The sequence below is a fragment of the Equus quagga genome, chromosome 12 (assembly GCF_021613505.1).
Source record: "Equus quagga isolate Etosha38 chromosome 12, UCLA_HA_Equagga_1.0, whole genome shotgun sequence".
NCBI classification, from domain to species: Eukaryota; Metazoa; Chordata; class Mammalia; order Perissodactyla; family Equidae; genus Equus; species Equus quagga.
In genome coordinates this window covers 90,739,229-90,761,918 of record NC_060278.1, presented here as the reverse complement: position 1 = coordinate 90,761,918, position 22,690 = coordinate 90,739,229, and the positions used below count along the sequence as shown (strand labels likewise).

The following is a 22,690-nucleotide window of genomic DNA, read 5'->3' as shown; positions in this document are numbered from 1 at the left end:
ATCATCCTGCTCGTGAAATTTTAACTAGTTAATAAAGTGATTAATAAGAAGGTATGTTTTCAACAAGAACCGATTAGTGTGTAAGAATAAACTATAAATGTTCATTAAATGTCTTTACACTACTTTAAATCATAAAATCTTAATTTCATAGTTTCTGAAATTACTCTAAATCAGACTACTTCTGATTAGCAGGGCCTTTAGCTCATCTGTATGAAGGGACAGTCTTTTTGGACGAGGTAATAATGAAAAGAAAGAAGACCACCACAGTCCCTCTGAAGGGGTGGAGGCAGGTGTCTGTGTGTGTGCTCCTGCTTTTATGGCATTCCTGTCCCTGGTCTCTCTCTACTGCTCCTCTGCTCTGTTTCTGCTCCATTTTCCCCAATGATCAGTGATATAATATTAAAATGTACAGGCAGTTTTAGTAATAGTATCTGCTCTAAGCCAGCAAAACTGAATTAATAAAAGTAACATTCCTGAGAGCTAGTATAGTTCTCAATTAAAATGAACACAGGGGCCTGCAGTAGTTAAGTTCGCACATTCCACTTCAGTGGCCCGGGGTTTGCTGGTTTGGATTCCGGGTGCGGACACGGCACTGCTTGGCTTCAAGCCACGCTGTGGGAGGCATCCCACATATAAGGTAGAGGAAGATGGGCATGGATGTTAGCTCAGGGCCAGTCTTCCTCAGCAAAAAGAGGGGGATTGGCAGTAGTTAGCTCAGGGGTAATCTTGCTCAATAAATAAATAAATAAATAAAATGAACACAACGGCTTACCAGTAATACATTAAAGACCAACAACCTGACAAAAAATTTGGGGAAGGGAAATTAACAAGTAGTTCTCAAGAAAGAAAGAAAAATACGAAAAGATGCTGAAACTCAATCACAACTAAAAAACAGGAAATTTCTCATTTAACAGATTGGAAGATACCTAACATACATGGCAAACAGGAAGTTTAGAGCAGAGGTTAGTAAACTTTTTCTGTAAAGGATCAGACAGTAAACAAGGCTTTGCAGACCATATGGTCTCTGCCATGACTACTCAAGTCTGCCATTGTAGCAGGAAAGCAGTCATAGACAATACATAAATAAGTTTGGCTGAATTCCAATAAAACTTTATTTCCAAAAACAGTCACGGGCTGTAGTTTGCTGACTCCTAGTTTAGAGGCTGGGAAGGCACTTTGCATCTACTGTAGTAGACACTGTGGTTACTGCCTCAACACCCACCTCACCCTCCCCTCCTCTGAAGCAGGCCTGAACTGTGGGTGGGACTGACCCTTCATACCAGCTCTACCTTTCCTATATCTATAGGGTCATTCCATCTCTCTTGCCATAGCAACAGGTTCAGGGTGGTCCAGTCACTGCATGTCTCAGGATCTGGGGAGTAGGGAGGTTCTGAGACCCAGCTAATCTCTTCTCTTCAGGCTAGTGTGGTACACCGAATGCAATGCCTGGAAATGCCTTTTTCCTACTGTGAGAGAAGCCAGGCTGGGGACAGAGTCAACACATGGAGAGCAGAGGTGAAGGAAAATTACAGAGAAATAGAATAGGAATGCCGATCAAATGACAACAAAAATGTACACTAATCTCTGGAATTTTCAGTTACGTAAAGCAATAAATGACCCTTAAAATCTAAACCAGTTTGGGTCAGGTTTTGTTACTTGCAACAATAAGCATCCAACTTACATTTTTATCAAACTGAAAAATGTTTATATCTTTTATCAATTCTACTTATGGAAATTTAGTCTACAAATATACTCAAGCACATATTAAAAGATATGTGGAAATTAAAATTAGAGTATATCCCCAATACTTTGCTTCAGCCTTAGCTGAAATAAGAAAAATCTACATGCCACAAGTCACAATGGTATTTAATGGGAAACCTTGAGAGAGTATAATCGTGTTGATGGAGGAACTCTGATAATTCAAAGCACTGGACACAGGCATTACCTACTTCAGAGAGACAAGATTAACCTTCTGGTGACTTCAGGAGCCCTCAGAACAAAGAACATAAGCCAGGTGGGGCAAAGTTCGCAAGTTTAAATTTATAATTGCTGTGGTACTTGTTACCCTGACTATAGTTCCTTAGGAGGGTTTGTAGAGATGGGCATGAATCTGTCAGAGATGGTCAGCTGTTTACTACAAAGGTTTTTATATAATATCCCAAGAATGTAACCTTTAATGATAGCCACAAAGTCTATAAAACATGCCTCTTAATAGAAAACTACATTTATTAGACAAAGTTCACTTCTGAGTAAACTGTATTGTTAGTTATAGATAGCCTAAAATTATTATAATTTTTTTTTTTTTTTTTTGAAGATTAGCCCTGAGCTAACTACCGCCAGTCCTCCTCTTTTTGCTGAGGAAGCCTGGCCCTGAACTAACATCCGTGCCCATCTTCCTCTACTTTATATGTGGGACGCCTACCACAGCATGGTGTGCCAAGCGGTGCCATGTCCGCACCAGGGAATCGAACCGGTGAACCCCGGGCCGCCGAGAAGCGGAACATGCGAATCTAACTGCTGAGCCACCACGCCAGCCCTATTATAATATTGTTATAGCAAATGGAATTTGTTTACTCACACTATAAAAAAGGAACTTATTAGCCTTATGATAATTAAGCCATTAATTTTGTATTAATTAACTCTATCATTATATACATACACACAGAAAATGTCTGGAAGAACATGCAAACTATTATTAAGTGACTTCCTATGAGGTCCAGGATTAGGAGAAGGAGGATTCTCAGTTATACACCTGTTGCTTTGTTTTTTTAATAAGCCTACAAACTCATAATAAAGGGGAAAAAATCAAGAGTAACAAAACAAGAAAAAACAAATGACCGTTACGAGTTTTACCTTGTTCGGGTCCTTCAGCATCATCACAAGTGTTAATAGACCAACTAGTAGAAACGTGCCCAGTCCAACCAGGGTGTTTGCCCACATCTACTGACCAGCCAAGAGAGAGCAAAAATTCTAGGAAATGTGGCTGAACATTTCTGGAAGACTCCACATTCTTTAGAATCTGAAATACATACCAATCATCAACTATAATGAAGGCAACAAAAGAGCATATCAAAATAAATCTTCATAAAAAGTGGTTAGCTTTGATGTGTCTGACAAATCGAGTCCAAGCTCAGAATAAACTTGTGACTATATCACTATTGTTAAAAATGCATGCTTTTGAGTTAAACAGATTTGGGTTCAAATGCTGGCTGGGCCTTGGGCAAGTTTCTTAACCCCACTGTTTCAGTTTCTTCACCTAGAAAGTCTGGATAATAATGATGGTTGTAAAGATTAAGTAAGACAATGCAAGTAAAGCCCTTATCTCCCTCCCTAGCAAACAATTACTGAACCAGACAGGTTTATAAAAAGTAAACAAAAACCCTATGCCCCCACCTTCAGAGTTTACTGTCTGATTAGTGAGAAACATTACATAGGTATGTGATTATTTAATTACAAATCTTGACAAAAGTTATCAAAAGCACAAATCTATTAAAAATTCAATAAAGATTAGGTATAATTAATAAATGAGCATGAAAACATCCTTCTCTTAGTCCAAAGAAGAGAATGTAGTCATTCCAGGAAAAAATGAAGTGACTAGAAGGTTCTCTCCTCTTCACTAAGTACCAAACTTAACACCTGGGCTTTTTACTGGCCTCAGAAAGAAAAGTCCCTTCTTCTAAAACAGTGGTTCTAATGGAGCTGATTTTGCCCTCCAGGGGACATCTGGCAATGTCTGGAGACATTTTTGTTATCACAACTGGTGGGGTGCTACTGGGTATCTCGTGAGGAGAAGCCAAAGATGCTACTAAATGTCTTACTTACAGGACAGCTCCCAAAATAATTATCTGTCCCCAAATAGTGATAGTGCTGCTGTTGAAAACTCTATGCTAAAGGAAGGAAAACGAGAAATCCTGTACAAATTAAAAATGAAAGGGGGAGAGAAGTGTATCAAAACCACTTAAAGAATTTCTTAAACGTAAGATTCTCTTAGCCCACTCCAGACCTCCTACATCAGAATCAGCAGAGGCAGGATCCTGGAATTACTATTCTTAAAAGCTCCCCCAAACGACTGTGATACAGCCAGTCCACAGATCACTGATACGGTTCACGCAAGGCTAATCTACATCAAGACCATCCGGAGGCCTGATAAAGTCAAAATATGGGGTGTTAAGTTATTACTTCTCAATCCACTGTGCATCACTGCCAGGCTATCATCTCTTAAACACGTTCTCTCTTGTCTTTAGAAGTGTACTGTTTAGTTCACCCATATCCCTTCATATTCTTATAAGTGCCAGGAAACTGATTTGACAGCCAGCTCCAGTTTTCTTCAAATTAAAATTTTTATTCAGAAATAAAACTTTTAAATAAACAATTTATCGATCTTTTTGTAGTTCTTAAGTGTGATGATTGGGTGTTCTTGCTGTTGTGTGAGATGTGCCTCCCACAAACCTTGTTACAATGTCAGCACATTACCCGTCTGACGTAAAAAAATAAAATAAAAAATAAAAAACTTCTGAAAATTTAGTCAAGATGCAATAAGTGAGTCAAAATCAACTTGCAAGCCACCGGCTGGCAGCTAGAAATGAATCTAAGATCTAGTTCACCACTATAATCCTGGCACCTAACTGATAGCACACACTTAACTAAATATTTATTGATTCAATAACATGAAATGAGAAGAACTTTCTTATAAATCAATCTCCTTTTCTAGCAGCTCACCAATAACTGGAAACAGCACTATAAACAAACATTTTGTGACTCTGGAAATTTCTTAAGCTCTGCTCAATTTGATTACCTAATGGTCTTACAATGATTACAGTAAAATTCCAAGATCATATAGTCACAGTGCCCTATGCATCTGAACACTGTACTTTACAGATCTTCCTTTGGCCCTTTCCTAGTGACAGTTGGTAACTACCTGCCCCACTCCATGTTTCAACTATCGATTTCCAACACACACTTCAAATCCCTTGCCTTTTGCTCTCAACTTCCCATTCTCACCCATCCTGTATTTTTCTTCATTCCTCTCCTAGTCTCTTTATGAAACACATCCAGCTGTGTTTTACTTAGTCTTCTGTTTTTATCTTTTACTTAATTTCAGGTGTTATTTTCCCCCACTGCACACTATGCATGCCTCAACTGAGATTATTTGTCCATGAAATTAGCTCAAAGGGGAGCTTCTGACAAGACGACTGTTATTCCCCTCCATATCCTGGCACACTGAGCCACAGGGAAGATGTTCGGTAAATATTTGTTGCTGTTGTTTTACTCTTTCTAAGCAATCAGGCCTAGCTTTACCTTCTTGTGGTTAACCTTCTGTATTTTCACTTCTTTTCTCTTATAATCTGAATTCCTTAAGGGGAAAAAAGACATGCTATAGCTCTTCTCTAAATCACATTCATGGAGAGTCAAAACACTCAGGACTCTTGGCATCATAGTTTTCATTAACTCAGTTTCAGAACTTGTTCACAAGTCTTTAAGCATCAAGTACAACTCATCTCCTACTATGGATAAGCACAAGCCATGTACAATTTTTCGTATTTATTGCATAAAAAATTATCCCCTCAATCTGGAAATCTTACCTCCTGGTTTGTTTTCTGACCCGGTTTCATATAGAAAACAAAAACTGTGTCAAAGGGACGACATGGCAAGAGGTCCAGATATCCAATGTCATCAAAAAATCCAGGTATTGTAGAGTCAAGTGCAATAAGGTGAGGAGGTAGACGACTATTTGCAGGTTCCTACCACCACAGAAAGAAAGAAAGAATTATCATCTCTTTTCACTATTCTAATTATAAAAGCATGACTTGCTCACAGTTTAATAGGTAAAAAAATTATAAAGTGGCAGGAATAAGTACAACCATAAGCCTAAAGAAACTATTTAATATTCTTGTGTACTTCCTTCAAGTTCTTTTGTCTTTTTTTGTTAAAGACAACTGAGTATTATTCATATAATTTCGGATCCTATTTTCTCTACATCATACCTTCTAGCAATTTTTTTAATGCATTTTTTTCTCATTCATTACTGGTTGGAATGCAAAATGGTAAGCCACTTTGTAAGATAGTTTGGCTGTTTCTTGCAAAGCTAAACATAGTCTTACCATACAAACTAGTCATCACACACCTTGGTGTTTAGCCAAATGAATTAAAAACTTATGTCTAACAAAAACCTGCACATAAATGTTTATAGCAACTTTATTTATAATTGCCAAAACTTGGAAGCAATCAAGATGTCTTTCTCTAAATGAATGGATAAATAAACTAATACATCCATACAATGGAATATTATTTAGCAATAAAAAGAAATGAGCTATCAAGTCACAAAAACACACAGAGGAACCTTAACTGCATACTGCTAAGTGAAAGAAGCCAATCTGAAAAGGCTATGTATGATTCTAACTATAAAACATTCTGAAAAAGGCAAAACTGTGGAGCCAGTAAAAAGGTCAGTGGTTGCCAGTGGTTGGGGGAGGCAGAGAAGGAGGGGTGCATGGGCAGAGTACAGCAGCAGTGAAACTAATTCTGTACAATACTGTAATGGTGGACACATGTTATCATACATTTGTCAACACCCACAGAACTGTACAAGACAGAGTAAACTCTAACGTAAACTATGGACTTCAATTAACAATGCATGGATACTGGTTCATCAATTTTAACAAATGTACCACACTAATGCAAGATGTTAATAATAGGGGAAACTGGGGAGTGGGGTGGGGAGGGGGAGAGGGTATATGGGAGCTCTCTGTCCTTTCTGCTCAATTGTTCTGCAAACCTAAAACTGCTTTAAAAAACGACGGCTATTAATTTTTTAAAATGCATTTTTTTGTTTTGTTTTCCCCTAATCCCTTATCTTCTTTGAGATCTGATCTTGCCCAACAAGATTTTGCCATCCATGGTATTTTTCAGGAACGCACCCACCAGAGATGGCAAGGATTACTCTTTTCTACATTAGCAAGGATTGTAAGCCTGGTCTTCTAGTCTGTTACATAACATTCCTAGCAAGGGCTGGGGCAACATCCTACAACCAAAGACACTAACATTTCTGCAAGGGAAACCGAAGAGTATTCACACTAAGTGAAATAAGTAAAGACTACAAAGAGCCTAGTGTTAATTCTGGTCAGATTTTGCCACTCGACGAATCTGCTACAAAAAAACTCCCGGTTTTCAGTTTTTATTTTGAAATCATGGATAACGAATTGTGGATCTACCTTTAGCATGCTGTAACAGACCTTGTAAGGCAAAGCTTCCAAATTTTCTTTTCTTTTTTGTGAGAAAGGCCCTGAGCTAACATCTGTTACCAATCTTTCTCTTTTTGTCAAAATCCATCTAAGATTGTCACTGGGCTAACATCTGTGCCAATCTTCCTCTATTTTATGTGGGATGCCACCACAGCGTGGCTTGACAAGCAGTGTTAGGTCTGCGCCTGAGATCCAAACCTGCGAGCCCCAGGCTGCCAAAGTGGAGCATACAAACTTAACCACTACACCACGGGGTCGGCCCCTTCTTCTTTTTTAAGTATGCTGCTTCATCAGCTTGTCCCCTTCTTTTTTTTTTTTTTGAGGAAGATTAGCCCTGAACTAACTACTGCCAATCCTCCTCTTTGTGCTGAGGAAGACTGGCCCTGAGCTAACATCCATGCCCATCTTCCTCTACTTTATACTTGGGACACCTACCACAGCATGGCTTTTGCCAAGTGATGCCACGTCTGCCACCCAGGATCCAAACCAGCAAACCCAGGGCTGCCGAATCAGAACATGCGCACTTAACCGCTGAGCCACCAGGCTGGGCTGGTCCCTGAATCATATTTTTAACTGGATATTACAGCTGCAGTCTTTAATTTCTGTACTTTTTTGTGTGGTGATCTTAGTTTTCTCATTTATTTCAAACATTTTATTGAATCTCTTATGGTTGTCTAATTAGAAGTCACATTACCTGTGAACTGTCTTCTTTCCAATGGTTTTTTACCTCTTATTTAGTTTCTTTTAATATTTCATTGATTTTCCTGGTTTTGACATTGTAGTATAGTTATGGTAAGATGTTACCAGTGGGAGAAACCTCTCTCTCTTTTTTTTGCAACTTTCTGTTAATCTACAATTATTTTAAAGTAAAGAAAAATTTCATTGACTAAAAATTCTCACTGTTAAATAGTGGTTAAGGTAGATACCCTTTGCCGCTGATTTTAACAGAGGGTCCTTCTAGTTTCTCACGGTCTGCCATTTAATGAGATCGACTTTACTGGTCCTGGTTAAGCTTTTGTTTTCTTGTTTTGTTTTTTTTTTAAATCAGAATGAATATTGTTCTACTGAACACTGATATATTGTTTTATTGATTGGTCTGCTAAGAGGATCAAATTACTTTCTTAATGGCTTTATTAATATTTCTCAATAGCTAACTCGCCTTGAGTTCCTAGGATAAATCTTACTTGGTTGTGGAAGGTAATTTGCTTAACATGCTGCTGCATTGAGTTTTACTAGCATTCTCCTTAATATTTTTGTACATAAAATCAAAAATAAGATTGGTTTATAGCTTTTTTTTATGTGTGCTGTCAGGTTTAAGTTATTAGAATGAGGTGCTAAGATTCATAAACCAGGTAACTTTCTGACTTTTTCTTATGTTCTCACACAGATGAGAAAAAAGCATGAGAATTATTTTCTAGAAAACTTAAAATTCTCAACTAGCATAGATAACATGAATGGAAAATTACTGTCTCAGAGACAGTGCTATTAGGGCTCTTGTCTCCCTTCAGCTTAGGGGATGTAATAATTTTCTTCCAGTATATTTTTATCTACTGCTTCTATTCTGTTCAAATTTCTCCATTAGGAATATCACTAATCATTTGTAAGTTGTATCTTTGTTCCTTGTCTTCCATATTTGCCACTGTATTTCTCATTGTTTTCCTCTCTCCTCTTTTCTTCTACATTTTAAAAGAGTTTTTATGTTCATACTCCCCATCACCAACTCACTTTTCTACAACGTAAAATATCTTCCATCTATATGCTGAAATCCAAAATCAGCCAGCCATGTTCCCTGCTTTCCCAAAAAGTTAAACGACCTTTGATCAAGTAGATGCTAGGGAGTAAGGGCAGAGGACAACCTGTGCAATAAGCAACTTCTTGCCTGGCAATCTCAGTTGTGCTTTCCAAAAGAAAGAGGCCCTACTAAAATAACCAAGACAAAAAATAACAAATGTTGGAGAGGTGGTATAGAAAAGGGAACCCTCATACACTGCTGGTGGGAATGCAAACTGGTGTAGCCACTATGGAAAACAGTATGGAGATTTCTCAAAAAATTAAAAAATAGAAATACCATATGACCCAGCCATCCCACTGCTGGGTATCTATCCAAAGAACTTGAAATTCAAAGAGATTTATGCATCTCTATGTTCATCACAGCATTATCCACAATAGCCAAGATGTGGAAGCAACCTAAGTGCCCATCAAGTGATGATTGGATAAAGAAGATACGGGATATATACACAATGGAATACTCCTCAGACATAAAAAAGGATAAAATCGTCCCATTCACAACAACATGGATGGACCTCAAGGGTATTATGTTAAGTGAAATAAGCCAGATAGAGAAAGACAAACTCTATATGACTCCACTCATATGTGGAAGATAAGCAAATACATGGACAAATAGAACAGATTAGTGGTTACCAGGGGAAAGGGAGCTGGGGGGTGGGCACGAAGGATGAAGTAGTGCACCTATAATATGAATGACAAATAATAATGTACAACTGAAATTTCACAAGGTTGTAAACTATCACAACCTCAATAAAAAAAAATCTGAGGGAAAAAAAAGAGAGAGGCCTTAGTACAAACCCCAAATCCACCACAGGCAAGCTATTTCACATTTTTGAGCCTCTGTCTCCACATCTGTAAAATAGGGATAGCACCACTTTCCTTGTAAAATTGTTTTAAGGATAATGGAATTAGGAATAATGGCAATATTCACCTTACAAGCTGGCTTACTTTGTGTTAAGTACTACACGAAGCACCTTACACAACCACAATGAGATGGATACCTTTATAATCCCCATTTTTTTTATAGATGAGGAACTAAAACTCAGAAAAGTAGGGCAACTTGGCCAAAATCATCTAGCTGGTAAGTAGTGATGCCCGGACACAAACCTAGATAGTCTGGTCTCATCTTGGAAACTGTACAACTTCAGAAGCGCCTAGGGGGCCGGGCTGGTGGCGCAGCAGTTAAGTGCACACGTTCTGCTTCAGCGGCCCGGGGTTCACCGGTTCGGATCCCAGGTAGCGGACATGGCACCGCTTGGCATGCCATGTTGTGGCAGGCGTCCCACACATAAAGTAGAGGAAGATGGGCACGGATGTGAGCTCAGGGCCAGTCTTCCTCAGCAAAAAGAGGAGGACTGGCAGTAGTTAGCTCTAGGCTAATCTTCCTCAAAAAAAAAAAGAAATGCCTGGTTCACAAATACTTCCTCCTTTTTAAAAGTGGCATGAAAGAGCAGAGCCAACTGTAGCCCATACTTTTAGTAACAGATTTTACTAGGGGAAGATTTTAACATTCCTTTTCTAATTATCTGTAGATTTCACTTATATATCTAACAGGGTCCTACATTACCCAAGAAAATTCAGAGCTGGAGGTATTATCAAAGCAGTCTCCCCAGAAAGAACTCTGAAAGCATTCACAGGACCGACTGTCAAGGACTCGTATAGTAACCTGCAGCACCACAGAATCTCATTTACTTGCATGCAGAGCTTAAGATTTAATCAGGTTTTTCTTTCTTAATTACCTCTAGCCTCATAAAAATGTTTTAGCTATCATCAGCTGAATGTTAATTTATGAATATATATTCTCATAAAAGTTTAAGAAAGTTACCTTCAATGCTTCTAAGGACAAAAACCCAAAGTGTGAAAGGAAAAGGCGTGCTGTTTGGAATTCCTGGGCTGGAGGTGGGGGCTTACAATCCGTAATCGGATCAGGAAAACTTCTCTTCTGCAATGCTTCTTCACTTTGTTGTTCGAGGTGTATTTCATAAGCAATCTGCTGGGCCATGCCATTCCTTAATTTTTCATGTCTCTCTTCCAACTGAAATAAACCAAATATTTCATTTTTGGTGAATTATTATAAAAGTAATAGGATTAATCTTATTTTAAAATGAAAATAAAGCTACATGCAACAAAGTAAATGAAGATAATTTTCAGTGATCGAGTTTCAATTCAATACAGAGTATGCAACCAAGCAAACATGTTTCAACATTAAAACAAACACCAAAAAAGTTCCCGTATAGCCTCAACAATCACTCCTTCATCTCCTTGCTATAAATGAAACCATCCTGTATCTGCTTCCTTTCTAGCAGGCAAGAAAAATGGAAGAGTTGTTGCTCTCACGCGCCCTTCCAGATCAGTGTCTACCTTCATCCTGCAGTGACCCCCCTCATGTTTTGGTCCATACGGATTACTCCACTACATTCTCAGGAACTCCCGCTGACCCCTCCACACTTCCCTTCCGATCAATCCTAGTTAAAACTTCATCCTCTTTGGTGAGCAATGATCCTTCTAACAGCCTGGCCTCTATTTCTACAACTTCCTCAACTTTCACAACTTTGGCCATCCATGAGCACATTTTGTACCTCAGATGCGCTGTACTTTCAAGAGCTACAATTCTGAAATTCCCTTCTCTAATCACAAACCCCCTTCCTGCAGCTCTCCCATGGCTTCACTCCCCGAGCAGTGCTGTCTCTTCAGTGTGAGGCATTCAATTCCTCCCTGTATTTTCCCAGGCCATTAGCTTCCTTCTGGCTTCATCTACTTCCCAACCAAGCCTAGACCCCCAAATCTAACACCTTAATACCTTCTCCTAAGCATATAAATGCCTGTCTTTCCTTATTCTTCTGTATTCTCACCTCTGTCAACCTCCATTCCATTCAAATTTTTTACATATGCCTCCAGATCCCAAGGACTTTTGAAGAAAGTCAGCAGAGTAAGTTAAGTAACTTCACTACAAATAATGTTACTTAACCTCAGGTGAGCTGCCTGGCAATTTTAAGACCCATTTTTGATTCAACGCTTTGTTCACTGCTAAGAACTAAGATTAAAGTTTACATAAGCTCCTTCAATTTCCCTCCTTTCTACCTTTAAATGTCTCTGAATCTTCACCTACGCTCTCCTCTCCTGTCTTACCAGAAGTATCCCTTTTCTAGACACAATCACACAGACTCTTGACCCTAGTGCCTCCAAGGCCTTACTCTATTACTTATCATTTCCCCCAGTCCATCTTACAGTGTTAGCAGATACAGACCACTCTCCACTGGTTCCTTCCTTTCAACCTCTAAGCATGTTCATACTCTTCCCATCCTTGAATTAAAAAAAAAAGAAAAGAAAAAACTAGTCTTGCTTTTCTCAGTGAGGTCATTTCCTCACACTATTATCCACTCTGTACCCTTCCCTTTACTGCTAACAGTGTAGTTTAGATTCACTGCCTCTCACTAACCATTCACTACCCAGCCCCTTATATTCTGCCCCTCACTTTAACACTCTGGAACCTGCTATCAAAGGTCACCTACAATTTCATGCCCCCTCCTCTTAGCGCCCCTTCTCCCTGATCTCACTAGCACTTAATAGTGCAGGCGGCTTCTACTCTTGCCCTTCTGCTCTCTCAGGCCCTGACAGACCTCTGTCCCCCATCTCTTAAAATTCTTCTCTCATGACCTAAGATACCAGTGACTTCATCCAATTATCTAAATTAATCTAAAGCCAAATAAATTTTTCCTGTCTTTCCAAACCTGTCCTCTTCATAACGTTCATACTTCCGTAAATGGCACCGCTATCTTCCTTCTCACTCAAACTCAAAATCTAAAGTTCTCTGGCTCTTTTCCTTCCCTCAGCAATTCGAGACTACCTGGGTCTACGTCTACAATACATTCCATATATTTAAACTTCCACTATCAATGAGGTAGTCCTTCCTTTCCCTTGCCTGGACTGTCCTAACAGTCTCTGAATTGGTCTCCCTTTTCCAAATATCCTCCACTAGCATGTGATCATCTCACCACACTACTGAGATTACCATAGACCAGCCGAGACAGCTCAGCGACACCTCTCTCTAAGAGACACGTAATTACTTTCAATCAGCCACAATCTATACTTGCCTTACTACGTGGTAACCTCTCAGATAACAGAGATCCAGGTCATCTTATGAATCGCTTCTAATAACACTAAAAGAAAGGCAGTGTCTTGCCCATGGAAGTTGTTTAAGAATGTTTTTAGTCATTCCCTTAACAAGAGCTAACAATAATTTTTCTTACTTCCTCAGTGACGATTTCATGCAAATCTGGAATGCTTAGATCTGCTTTCACAAAAGGAATCTTATCTACTTCTTCTGGAAATGGTCGATGTTTCACAGTATATTTAAATCCAACATCATTTTTAGGAACTGGACGAGGTTCAGGCACAAAAAGCTGTTAAAACAAACAACATTATATTTATTACTCCTAGTGTCATCTATAACAACCACGTATTTCCCTGGTCTCTTAGATGCCTGTGTTTCCCCAGGATTACATAACACAGAAACTCAGTAAGAATCTGCAGATACTACTGCTAACAGTAAAGGTAAACAGTCTAGTGTATTCTATTTTATTTTTAGAAAAATGTTCTTTTCCAGAAAACTTATTCTAGATTTTGTGACTGATAAATGGGGTTGTGAATCCCAGTACTCCAGGCCTGAATCTTCCATATTAATGGGAAGCCAACAGATAAGGCATTTCAGAGCTTAAGCCTCAAACTCCCTTCTTTCCCAAGTGCTCTCAAATCATTCCATATAATGAAGCACAAGTTTAGGCACACTGGGCATCTCTAGACAGTGAGTTTAATTAGAACCGTAGCTGGCTTAATTGAAAGAATATGGGCACAGAATCTAAGTCTTCATGGCTCCAAATCCCTGCTCTAATATATATTAGTTGTGTGTCCTCCGTTTTCACATGTGAAAAATGGAAAAAAACCCAACACAAGATTGTTGTAAGGATTAAATAAAATACATATGAAACATATTAAACCACCACCAAGTTCTAGTTCCTTTCCTGATCTCCTTCCTCCTCAGTCTTTGATGCTAACTTAGTGGCTTACAGTGCTGCTGACAGAATATGATGTGCATGATGCCACCAAGAGAAAATAGAAGTGTGCTCCTCATAGCGTAATAAACATATCTCATCTAACAGAGACATCTAGGATTTTAAGTGATTTTAGACACACGCTCCAATTTTGCAGGTGTCTCTTAAATGCTGGTAAAATTTTATTGGCACGTTTTAAAGATTTTTAGTAACGTAAGTAAAAGCTTACTATGTGATAAGTGAAAACAGCAGTATACAAATATGACTCAAATTCTATTTAAGTGTTATTGTGTATAGAAAGGAAAGACTGGAAAGAAATCCACTAAAATATTAACAGTGCGATCTACTTTTGGAGATTGAGAAAACAGGTGATTTAAAATTTCTTCATTATTTGAATTTTCCCACTTTCTCCCATGAGGAAATTTTATTCACATAATTACAAATGTTATAAAGTAAATAAACTATGCCAAAACAAAAGAAGATTTTATTAAATTATACAGCACATTAAAAAAATTACAGAGACTATTACCAATTATACAAGAATAAATCATATGAAACAATTTGAAACTAAGTCCTATTGCCAGAGTCATCAAAGGTCCAGCCAAGTTTTTTTTCACATATGGCATGTACCTGAGTTTTATTATATTTAACATTGCATGAAAAAAATTGGGCCCACTGTTCAGAACAGTAGTTCTCAATCATAAGTGGATGTCAGAATTACCTAGGAAGCTCTTTGAAAATACACCTGCCTTGAACATGTCTTTAAAGAGTAATTCAGTGGATCTGAAATTCTAAGCTTCTAAGATAATACTGATGTGAACCCAGTGACTGAGAATCTGGCTAGGACCAAAAATATTTATTTTATCTGTGATTTTTGTTGGAATGTTATTTAACTTTTAAATCATAACACACACATGCACACACAATCACATTCACTCCCAGTCACTTCTCTGTAGCTTCTGATGGATACCTTCTGATTTGCTTTTGCTCCTCTGGGTAAAAGGCAAAGTTGTTGTGCCCAAGCAAGTCTTCCAGACATTCCCCGGACCAGCACAGTGACAGAGGGGAAAAAATCATCTAGAATAAAATGTTGGTGTAAAAGTTTTTATTTCAGACAACCACCGCTCAAAATACACCTATTGTCAACTGGAGAGCCTCTAATAATCAAAGCCCTAGCACAGTGTCATCCTTTGTGTACCACCTCTGTGGTTTCTGCCATACCCATGTACAATAAGAACTATTATCTTACTTTCTATCAACCACTTTCTTTGCTTTTTTTTGAAACAAATTTATTTTAAAAGGAAATTGTATATCTCTACTTTAAATGAGCAACCATGAACTTTGGTGTGCTAATTATCTATTTTTTAAACACATGTTTAAAAGCACATAATGTTCACTAACATATTGGCTAACATCATCTCACAGACCTCCAGTGGTACACATAAACATTTTTGGGAAACACTGTCCTGGCAAATACTGTTGGAAACGACCTAAGCACAGGAAGACAGCCTGGGTGCTGGCAGGGCTAATGTTACATTCACCCATGCCTTTCTGTACCTGCTGTCCACCACAGGATGGCACTGTTCCATCCCAGCAGAAGTTCAGGGGCAGGAAGAAGGGAGTAAAGAACTCAGGATGTACTTCCCGAGTGACCCAGATCCTTCTTATTCCCTTTCGTCTCTGGTGTGGGAGTTGAACTTGCTCAAATGTCTCTCCCTCACTTCCTCTGTTATTAGCCATACAATGAACTATTAAAATGTCCTTGTGAATCCACAAATTCCAATTGTTTATCTTTTTGGTAGACTTCCAATGCAATAAAATTACTTGGAATGAGAGTAGGGGAGTCCTAAAAATCTGGAAAAGGGTTAACACTTACCCCGGGAAACCCGGAGGGGATACTGGAATTTTACAGACTCCTTAGCAGGTGGCTTGGGAGTAGGAGGCCAGAAGAATCATGAATAATAGGTACAAGCCAGGAAAGAAAGTCAAGCAAGCCCTACGTCTGGGGTAGAGGAGGAAGAGGTGCCTGCAGGAAAGACGGGACCACCACGTTGGAGTTGGGCAATAATAAAAGGCCCCATCTATTTCATAGTAAAGTCATTGTATTTTACCAAAACATAATGGAAACCCGTGATGGTATTCATTCATCCCTGAACTACGAGGAAATGTCTCACTTTCCTTCTGTGAATTTAGAAGACCCTACTCATATATGCTCAAAATAATTTGCATGGGACTCTAATACCCTGTTCACCTTTGCAAAGGTAAGAAGGCAAGTCTTTAAATAATGAGGAAAATCCTATCACTGTGCTGCAAAGATAACAGAAAATTTGGATTCTAGTCCCTTCACACTGTATACTTCTCAAGTGACTCTGGACAAGTCACATACCTTCTCTGAGCCTCAGTTTCTTCACCTGTAAATGAGGGAATTGTATACTAGGTGGTTCCCTAAGGTCCCTTTATGTCCTCCCACAGATTCTGTAATCTTCACCTTCCTTCACCTTCCCAGCAGTAAGGATCTCTCTAAGAACATGCTTCCTTTACAAACTGGCTGATTCCAATCACCATCAGGAAAAAGTGTACTGTGAGTAGTCTGGGTTACAGTGGTAATCACATGCCTTGAGATGGTCTATAACTGGGGGAAAGGAGAGGAGGAAAATGGTACACATTGTGTCAATGGAAAATCACTGAAGGGTTTTCAGGAGGGCACTGGCATGATCAGATCTGTATCTGAAGATGAATACTATAGTGGCAGCAAGTAGGATGGAGGTAAGGGTAAACAAATTTTGGAACTGGAAGGTGCGGGGAGAGGGGATCAGATTATGTAGGAAGCAACTGCAATAACCTAGGTGAGAAATAATAAGGTCCTGGGGCTGGCCTGGTGGCATAGCGGTTAAGTTCGCATGCTCCGCTTTGGTGACCTAGGGTTCGCCAGTTCAAATCCTAGGTGCGGACATATGGACCGCTTATCAAGCCATGCTGTGGTAGGTGTCCCACATATGAAGTAGAGGAAATGGGCACGGATGTTAGCTCAGGGCCAGTCTTCCTCAGCAAAAGGAGGATTGGCGGCAGTTAGCTCAGGGCTAATCTTCCTCAAAAAAAAAAAAGAAGAAGAAATAACAAGGCCTTGCATTTGGATGTACAGGAAGGGATACAGAGGAAAGGAAAGATATAGTAGTCACCAGGAAGACGGAAACTTGGAAACCAATTACTTAAGGGAGAAAACAGAGGGGAGCAGGCAAATATGACTCCTCAAATTTCCAACCTGTTTGGGTGGCACCAATAACTGAAAGAGAACAACAGGGGGTGAGGGGCAAGATCTGAAGTTCAAGAGGGAAGGAAGAGTGACAATAATTTTTATACCCAGTAAACCACAGAAAATATCCCACTAAAATAAACTTCTTATAAAACTAGAGTTCTTCTCCAATATTTCAGACACACATAAAGAGCCTCTAAAACAGTCTATTTAATATGTATATTCCATTTTCTGACCCTCTATTTTTTAGTCGCTATTATCCCACAGCTAGAAGTCTTTTTGACAAATGCAAAATTACTTAGAACTTGCAGTCTTTCCTTCCCTGATCTTGGGAACAGCTTGCTGGAACCGATGAACATGTGATTTAGAAGAGGAGAAGGCCCAAAGTGCTGAAACTTACTCTGTTCATTTCCAAGAGGTTGCTCCAGCATTGCCAGGATGACACTGTTATCCAGGACAAAGTACCGGAAACTATGCTTGTTTATGGTTGGCAGCCTGGAGTATTTAATCAAAGTGGTCTCATTCACCAGACTACAAGGAGAGGCAGGACCACTGGGAGAAGGAAACGCGCCAAGCAACTGCATTATACTATGGAGAATGGAAAAGATAACAGTTAATGCCCAAAGGAAATCTTAAGTTTACCTCATGCATCAATGTGTCTTTCTGCTATTTTGAATTTTAATTGACCACAGCCACACTTCTACTTCGCAGGTCAGATTTACTCCCTGTAGTAGATGCTGTGGTGAGCTATCCAGATTTGCCCTTCCAAGACTGATTCATTCCCCTAGATGCAAACAGATGGCGGTCCCAGCTTTCAGCTGAGTCCATCTCCAGGACTTGCCCTCGGTCACAAGAACCACCTCAGCCAAGATCACAGCTTTCCCCTGAGAGAGCCAGCATCCAGTGAATTGTTGATGCAGGGGTATTAAGTCCCAGCCCCCTTGCCCCAACTTGAGAGAACTCTGAAGGGTCAACCCAGCTCCATAGCTCTTGGTTGCAACTGCATCACAGTTTAGTTCTTCCCTCTGCTCAATCCCACATCCTTCATTTCCCCCATAGGGACTGATCCCGAGAGCACTTTCCAATAAACTCCTTGCAAGCAAATCTCTCTCTCAGAGTCTACTACCCAGGGAACCTGACTAACCACACTTTCAAATCATGAAGCTGCTAAGGATATATTTAAAACTTTTGTGTGCTTCAGGTTTCAGAAGTATGCTAGCCAAAGCATTCTAGACCTAGAAAAGGACCCAAAGATCAGCCAAACCCCTTCAATTTTTCAGATGAGGAAACTCAGGCTCAGAAGAGATAAGTGATCATTTAGAGACTGGAAACCAGGGCCTCCTGCCTTCTCACTGTGTGGCCATGAGTGGACAGCCTCATTTTACAGATAAGGAACTTGATGCAGTAATAGTTACATCTCACAGAAATGTAGTAATTATTAAATGAGAATATACAGGCAAAAAAATGCTTTGTAAACAGGAATTCAACTGATCAAGACTTAACATTCAGAAATGTTTATATCCATAGATATTTCCACACATTCACTGAATAATAACATATACAGCACTTACCATGTCCCAGGCACTGATCTAAGCACTTTTCACACACTATTTTATTTAGTTATTATAACAACCCTATCATAACAACCCAAGTGCCATTATTATTCCCATTTTACAATGAAGAAACTAAAGCACAGAGAGAATTATCTAGTAATGAAAACATAAAGATTTTATCTTGTGGTTCTAATATCACCTGACCCTTCATATGCAACTCATTTGGAAAACTAATATTCCCAACACCACTTTGATGATCTCAATCCTGAGCTTCAGTGGCCTCTTTCTCTTTCATTCTAATGCTTGAACCCAAACATCTCTGATAATGGACAGCAACAACGCTCAACAGATATTTTCCTTCCATTCTGTCGCCTCCTAGGAGGAGGATTATCTAAGAATTTCACGGACCAGGAGAATCTGATGATTAGCTCAGGCCTAAGGATTTGTGGAAAATAGGCAAAATACCAGGAGACCAGCAATGGGAAAACGTGGCTTTGGTTTTCTAAAATGGGACAGAGATGAATGCCCCAAAGCATATAGACCACGTGAGCATGTTGTGTTCCATGCAAGATTCTAAGACATTACCAAATAGGTTGCTAGCAAGGGAATAGGTCACTATGATCAAATCACAGCAGCCTAACCACATTTTCTCTTCTTGATAGTGACTACACTGGAAAGGCAGAGAAATAGTTCTGAAATCAACACACGCAAGTATGTGACAGTGTACCCATTATAAACTTGTAGACAAGATTTAAAATTCACTGTGAACCTGAAGGGAGTCTACCTCTGTTCAATATATATATATATATTTTGGTGAGGAAGATTGGCCCTGAGCTAACATCTGTGTCATCAGTCTTCCTCTATTTTGTATGTGGGATGCCGCCACAGCATGGCTTGATGAGCAGCGTGCACCTAGGATCCAAACCCACGAACCCCAGGCTGCTAAAGCGGAGGGCACGAACTTAACCACTATGCCACTGGGCCCACCCCTCTATTCAATATTTTTATCAGTATCTTTGATTAGGACACACAGGACAGGTTCATTAAATCTTCAGTTGACCAAAAGTTGAGCTACAGAGTTAATCTATCAGAGTAAGAGTTGGGATTCTAAAAAATCTTAAAAGACTAAAAATAATGAGGTAAATCTTACATAAAGAGATTCCAGATTTAAATGTAAAGTTCTGTAAATTATATCCAAATACTCCCAAACAAATAAGTAAGGATGAGAAAGACAGACGGAAGGTAAATGTGTGAAAGAAGACTCAAAAGATTTTAGTTGACTTAACGCAAATCACAGGTTCTCAAAAACCCAATGCAGTCTCCAATACATTTTAATGAAAATGCAATATTCTAGAGTTTAAAGGTCACCGGACCCCATCTACTAGCATATTATACTCAGTAAATGACCTTTAAGAGGTACATAGTCAAACCTATGCCCATTGGGAGGAGAATGACCAGGATGATAAAGGTACTTGAATCCTGTCATATGAAAAACAGCTGAAGGTACTGGCAGAAATGACTCAGAGAGAACATGAGCATTGTCTTTAGACATTGCTACTGCTTGGATTTCACTACCAAAAGTTTGAATCAGGACCAACAGGTAAAAGTTAAAGTGGGACAGATTTTAGCTCAATGTAAACATCAAGTTTTTAACAATTAAAATGAAATGGGCAACCTTGGGGGTTAGAGTATCCCAAAATTAGAGAGTAAACAACTTGGTAAACATGTCTTAAAGGCAACTTAAGCAGAAGGGCTGCCGAAATGACTCCCCAACATTCTAATTCTGAACTTATATTTATATATATATTTTTAGATATATTTACTTTTATAAATATATTTATAGTTAGATATATATATATATATATATATATATATATATATAAAAAGGGAAAAAACCCAACCAGCCAATCTGCACTCCATAATTGTCTACTGTACGCTCAGCACTGTTTGGGGTGTGAAGAGGGAAACATGCCTCTCTCCAGGTTGAGGGGACAACACTAGCACATACCGAATATAATCAGGTATGATCATGACAGTATAGAATGCCATGCTCTGCGGTAGGGTCAGACTGAACGAGCATAGAGGTGCAGAAAAGAGTCATCATTCAGAAGCAGAATAACCAAAGAAGGTCCCACAGAGGTAGCTAGATTTGATATATACACTGAACAGTGGAGGATGTGGCTGAGGGGGAAGAGGGAAGTCCTGAAACCCAGGGGAGGTACATAGACAGGTATGAGCACGCCCAGTTCACAACCACAAGTGGCCTGCCAGGCCTGACTATGGCAGAAGGGATGTGCTGGGAAAGATGAGACAGTTCGAGTGGGGACAGAATAAGGAGGGCCTTGAAAACAAGACAAAGAAGTTCACACAACATGGCAGGAAACAGAGATCTATTCAGTTTTCAATTCAACTCAAGCAGTGGAATTAAAATAGTGCCTACGGATAACGAGTTGAGCAATAGAACGCAAGATGAACAACCAGAAAGCTAAGAAACTGAAAACAGGGAAATCAGGAAAGAAGTGACAAGGGTCTGGAGTAAGATACTATCTGAGGTGAGAGGGGTTGGAGGAAATACTTTCAAAAGTCAAGTCCACTGGTCTCAGTCACTGGCTTCATGTAGGGAATGACAGATAAAGCAGAAATAAATTAAAAAAAAAAACCAAAGTTCTATGTTTGTATAACTGGAAAACAGCAGTGATACTGACACAAAGCTCTAATTGTGAGGGAACAAAGAAATTTGGTTTTGGACATGTTTCATGATAACAGTACTCTTCACAGGGCACTGTTCAAGACGGTAAACTGGAGATACCCTTTGTGGATTTACCAGCAGGGACGAGACAGATGAGCCATCTAGGTAACTACTGGCTAGGTTTGGGGTAAGCATCCCAGGGCTCTCTACTCATTCTGAGTACATATCCAATCCTCACTGCCAATTATACTCCGATAAGAATATCCCATCCAGGGTAGGATGAAGCCAACTTATTTCTGTATAATGCAGACTTCCTAGTAAGAAATGTCCTGCCCCTTTCTCTCCATATCCTTCTTAATCTTCAAAGTACACATCAAGTCTTAGTTCTTTTATAATTCTTTTGAGTCTACTCCTGCCCACACATGGTCTTCTCTCTGAACTTTTATTATTTCTAGTACTCATTCACATTTTTCCTTACTTTTTAGCTATTAGCCAAACCTCCACAAAGTCACCAAAACCCCGCATTAGCATAGTGAGCAGGACTAAACTAAAGCAAGTATGCTTCTAAAATTTGACTGGATGACCTTAAGCCCATGAGGAACAGAAATAAATCCAACTTTATGGTGCACACCCTAAGTTATCAACAGACCACTGAACTCACAAAAGATTCTGGCATCTTGGTAAGGGCTGATTTACACGCAAATCTTCAAGCAATCTTGCCTGCTACTTTACTTAAAAAGACCAAGATGAGCCAACCCAGAAAGACCTGACATTTCTTCCTGCTTTTATGTTTTTCCAGGTTTTCATCACATTTATCCCTTCATAAGCCCCATCTTTCCATCTGTATTGATTCTACCTAATCTTCTCCATTTACCTCTTCCTTTCAGTCCATAAATGTGCCTAAACTGCCTTCCTTCACTCCTTCTACTCTTCTCACAAACTCTCTCAGCTCTCTTGGGTACTTTTTCAAGGTATCAACCCGTCTCCGTCCCTTCGCTAACAAAATGCTTGAAACAGGAATCTTCTCTTGCTGCCTTAACCACTCAGTAATCTGGCTAACAGCTCAAACTTTACCTATCCTCTAAGAGGCAAGGCCAATGTCATTTTCCCTAGGA

At 39.3% G+C, this 22,690-nt stretch overlaps 1 protein-coding gene and 1 non-coding gene across 5 annotated transcripts in view; one reads left to right on the top strand and one right to left on the bottom strand.

The window, feature by feature from the left end:
• The window catches only part of RALGAPB (Ral GTPase activating protein non-catalytic subunit beta), a 90,542-nt gene that overhangs the window by 12,813 nt on the left and 55,039 nt on the right, over window positions 1–22,690 (bottom strand). For all 4 annotated transcript variants that reach the window (XM_046677970.1, XM_046677971.1, XM_046677972.1 and 1 more), the window contains 6 exons: window positions 17,734–17,921; window positions 15,051–15,157; window positions 13,280–13,432; window positions 10,855–11,064; window positions 5,583–5,741; window positions 2,854–3,019 (listed from right to left, as the gene is read on the bottom strand). In XM_046677970.1, the coding sequence (XP_046533926.1) occupies window positions 2,854–3,019; window positions 5,583–5,741; window positions 10,855–11,064; window positions 13,280–13,432; window positions 15,051–15,157; window positions 17,734–17,921 (983 nt within the window). The remainder of the gene's footprint in view (window positions 1–2,853; window positions 3,020–5,582; window positions 5,742–10,854; window positions 11,065–13,279; window positions 13,433–15,050; window positions 15,158–17,733; window positions 17,922–22,690) is intronic.
• Window positions 4,380–4,483, top strand: LOC124249233 (small nucleolar RNA U13). Its single transcript, XR_006891304.1, has one exon. It is a non-coding gene; the product is annotated as a small nucleolar RNA U13 (small nucleolar RNA).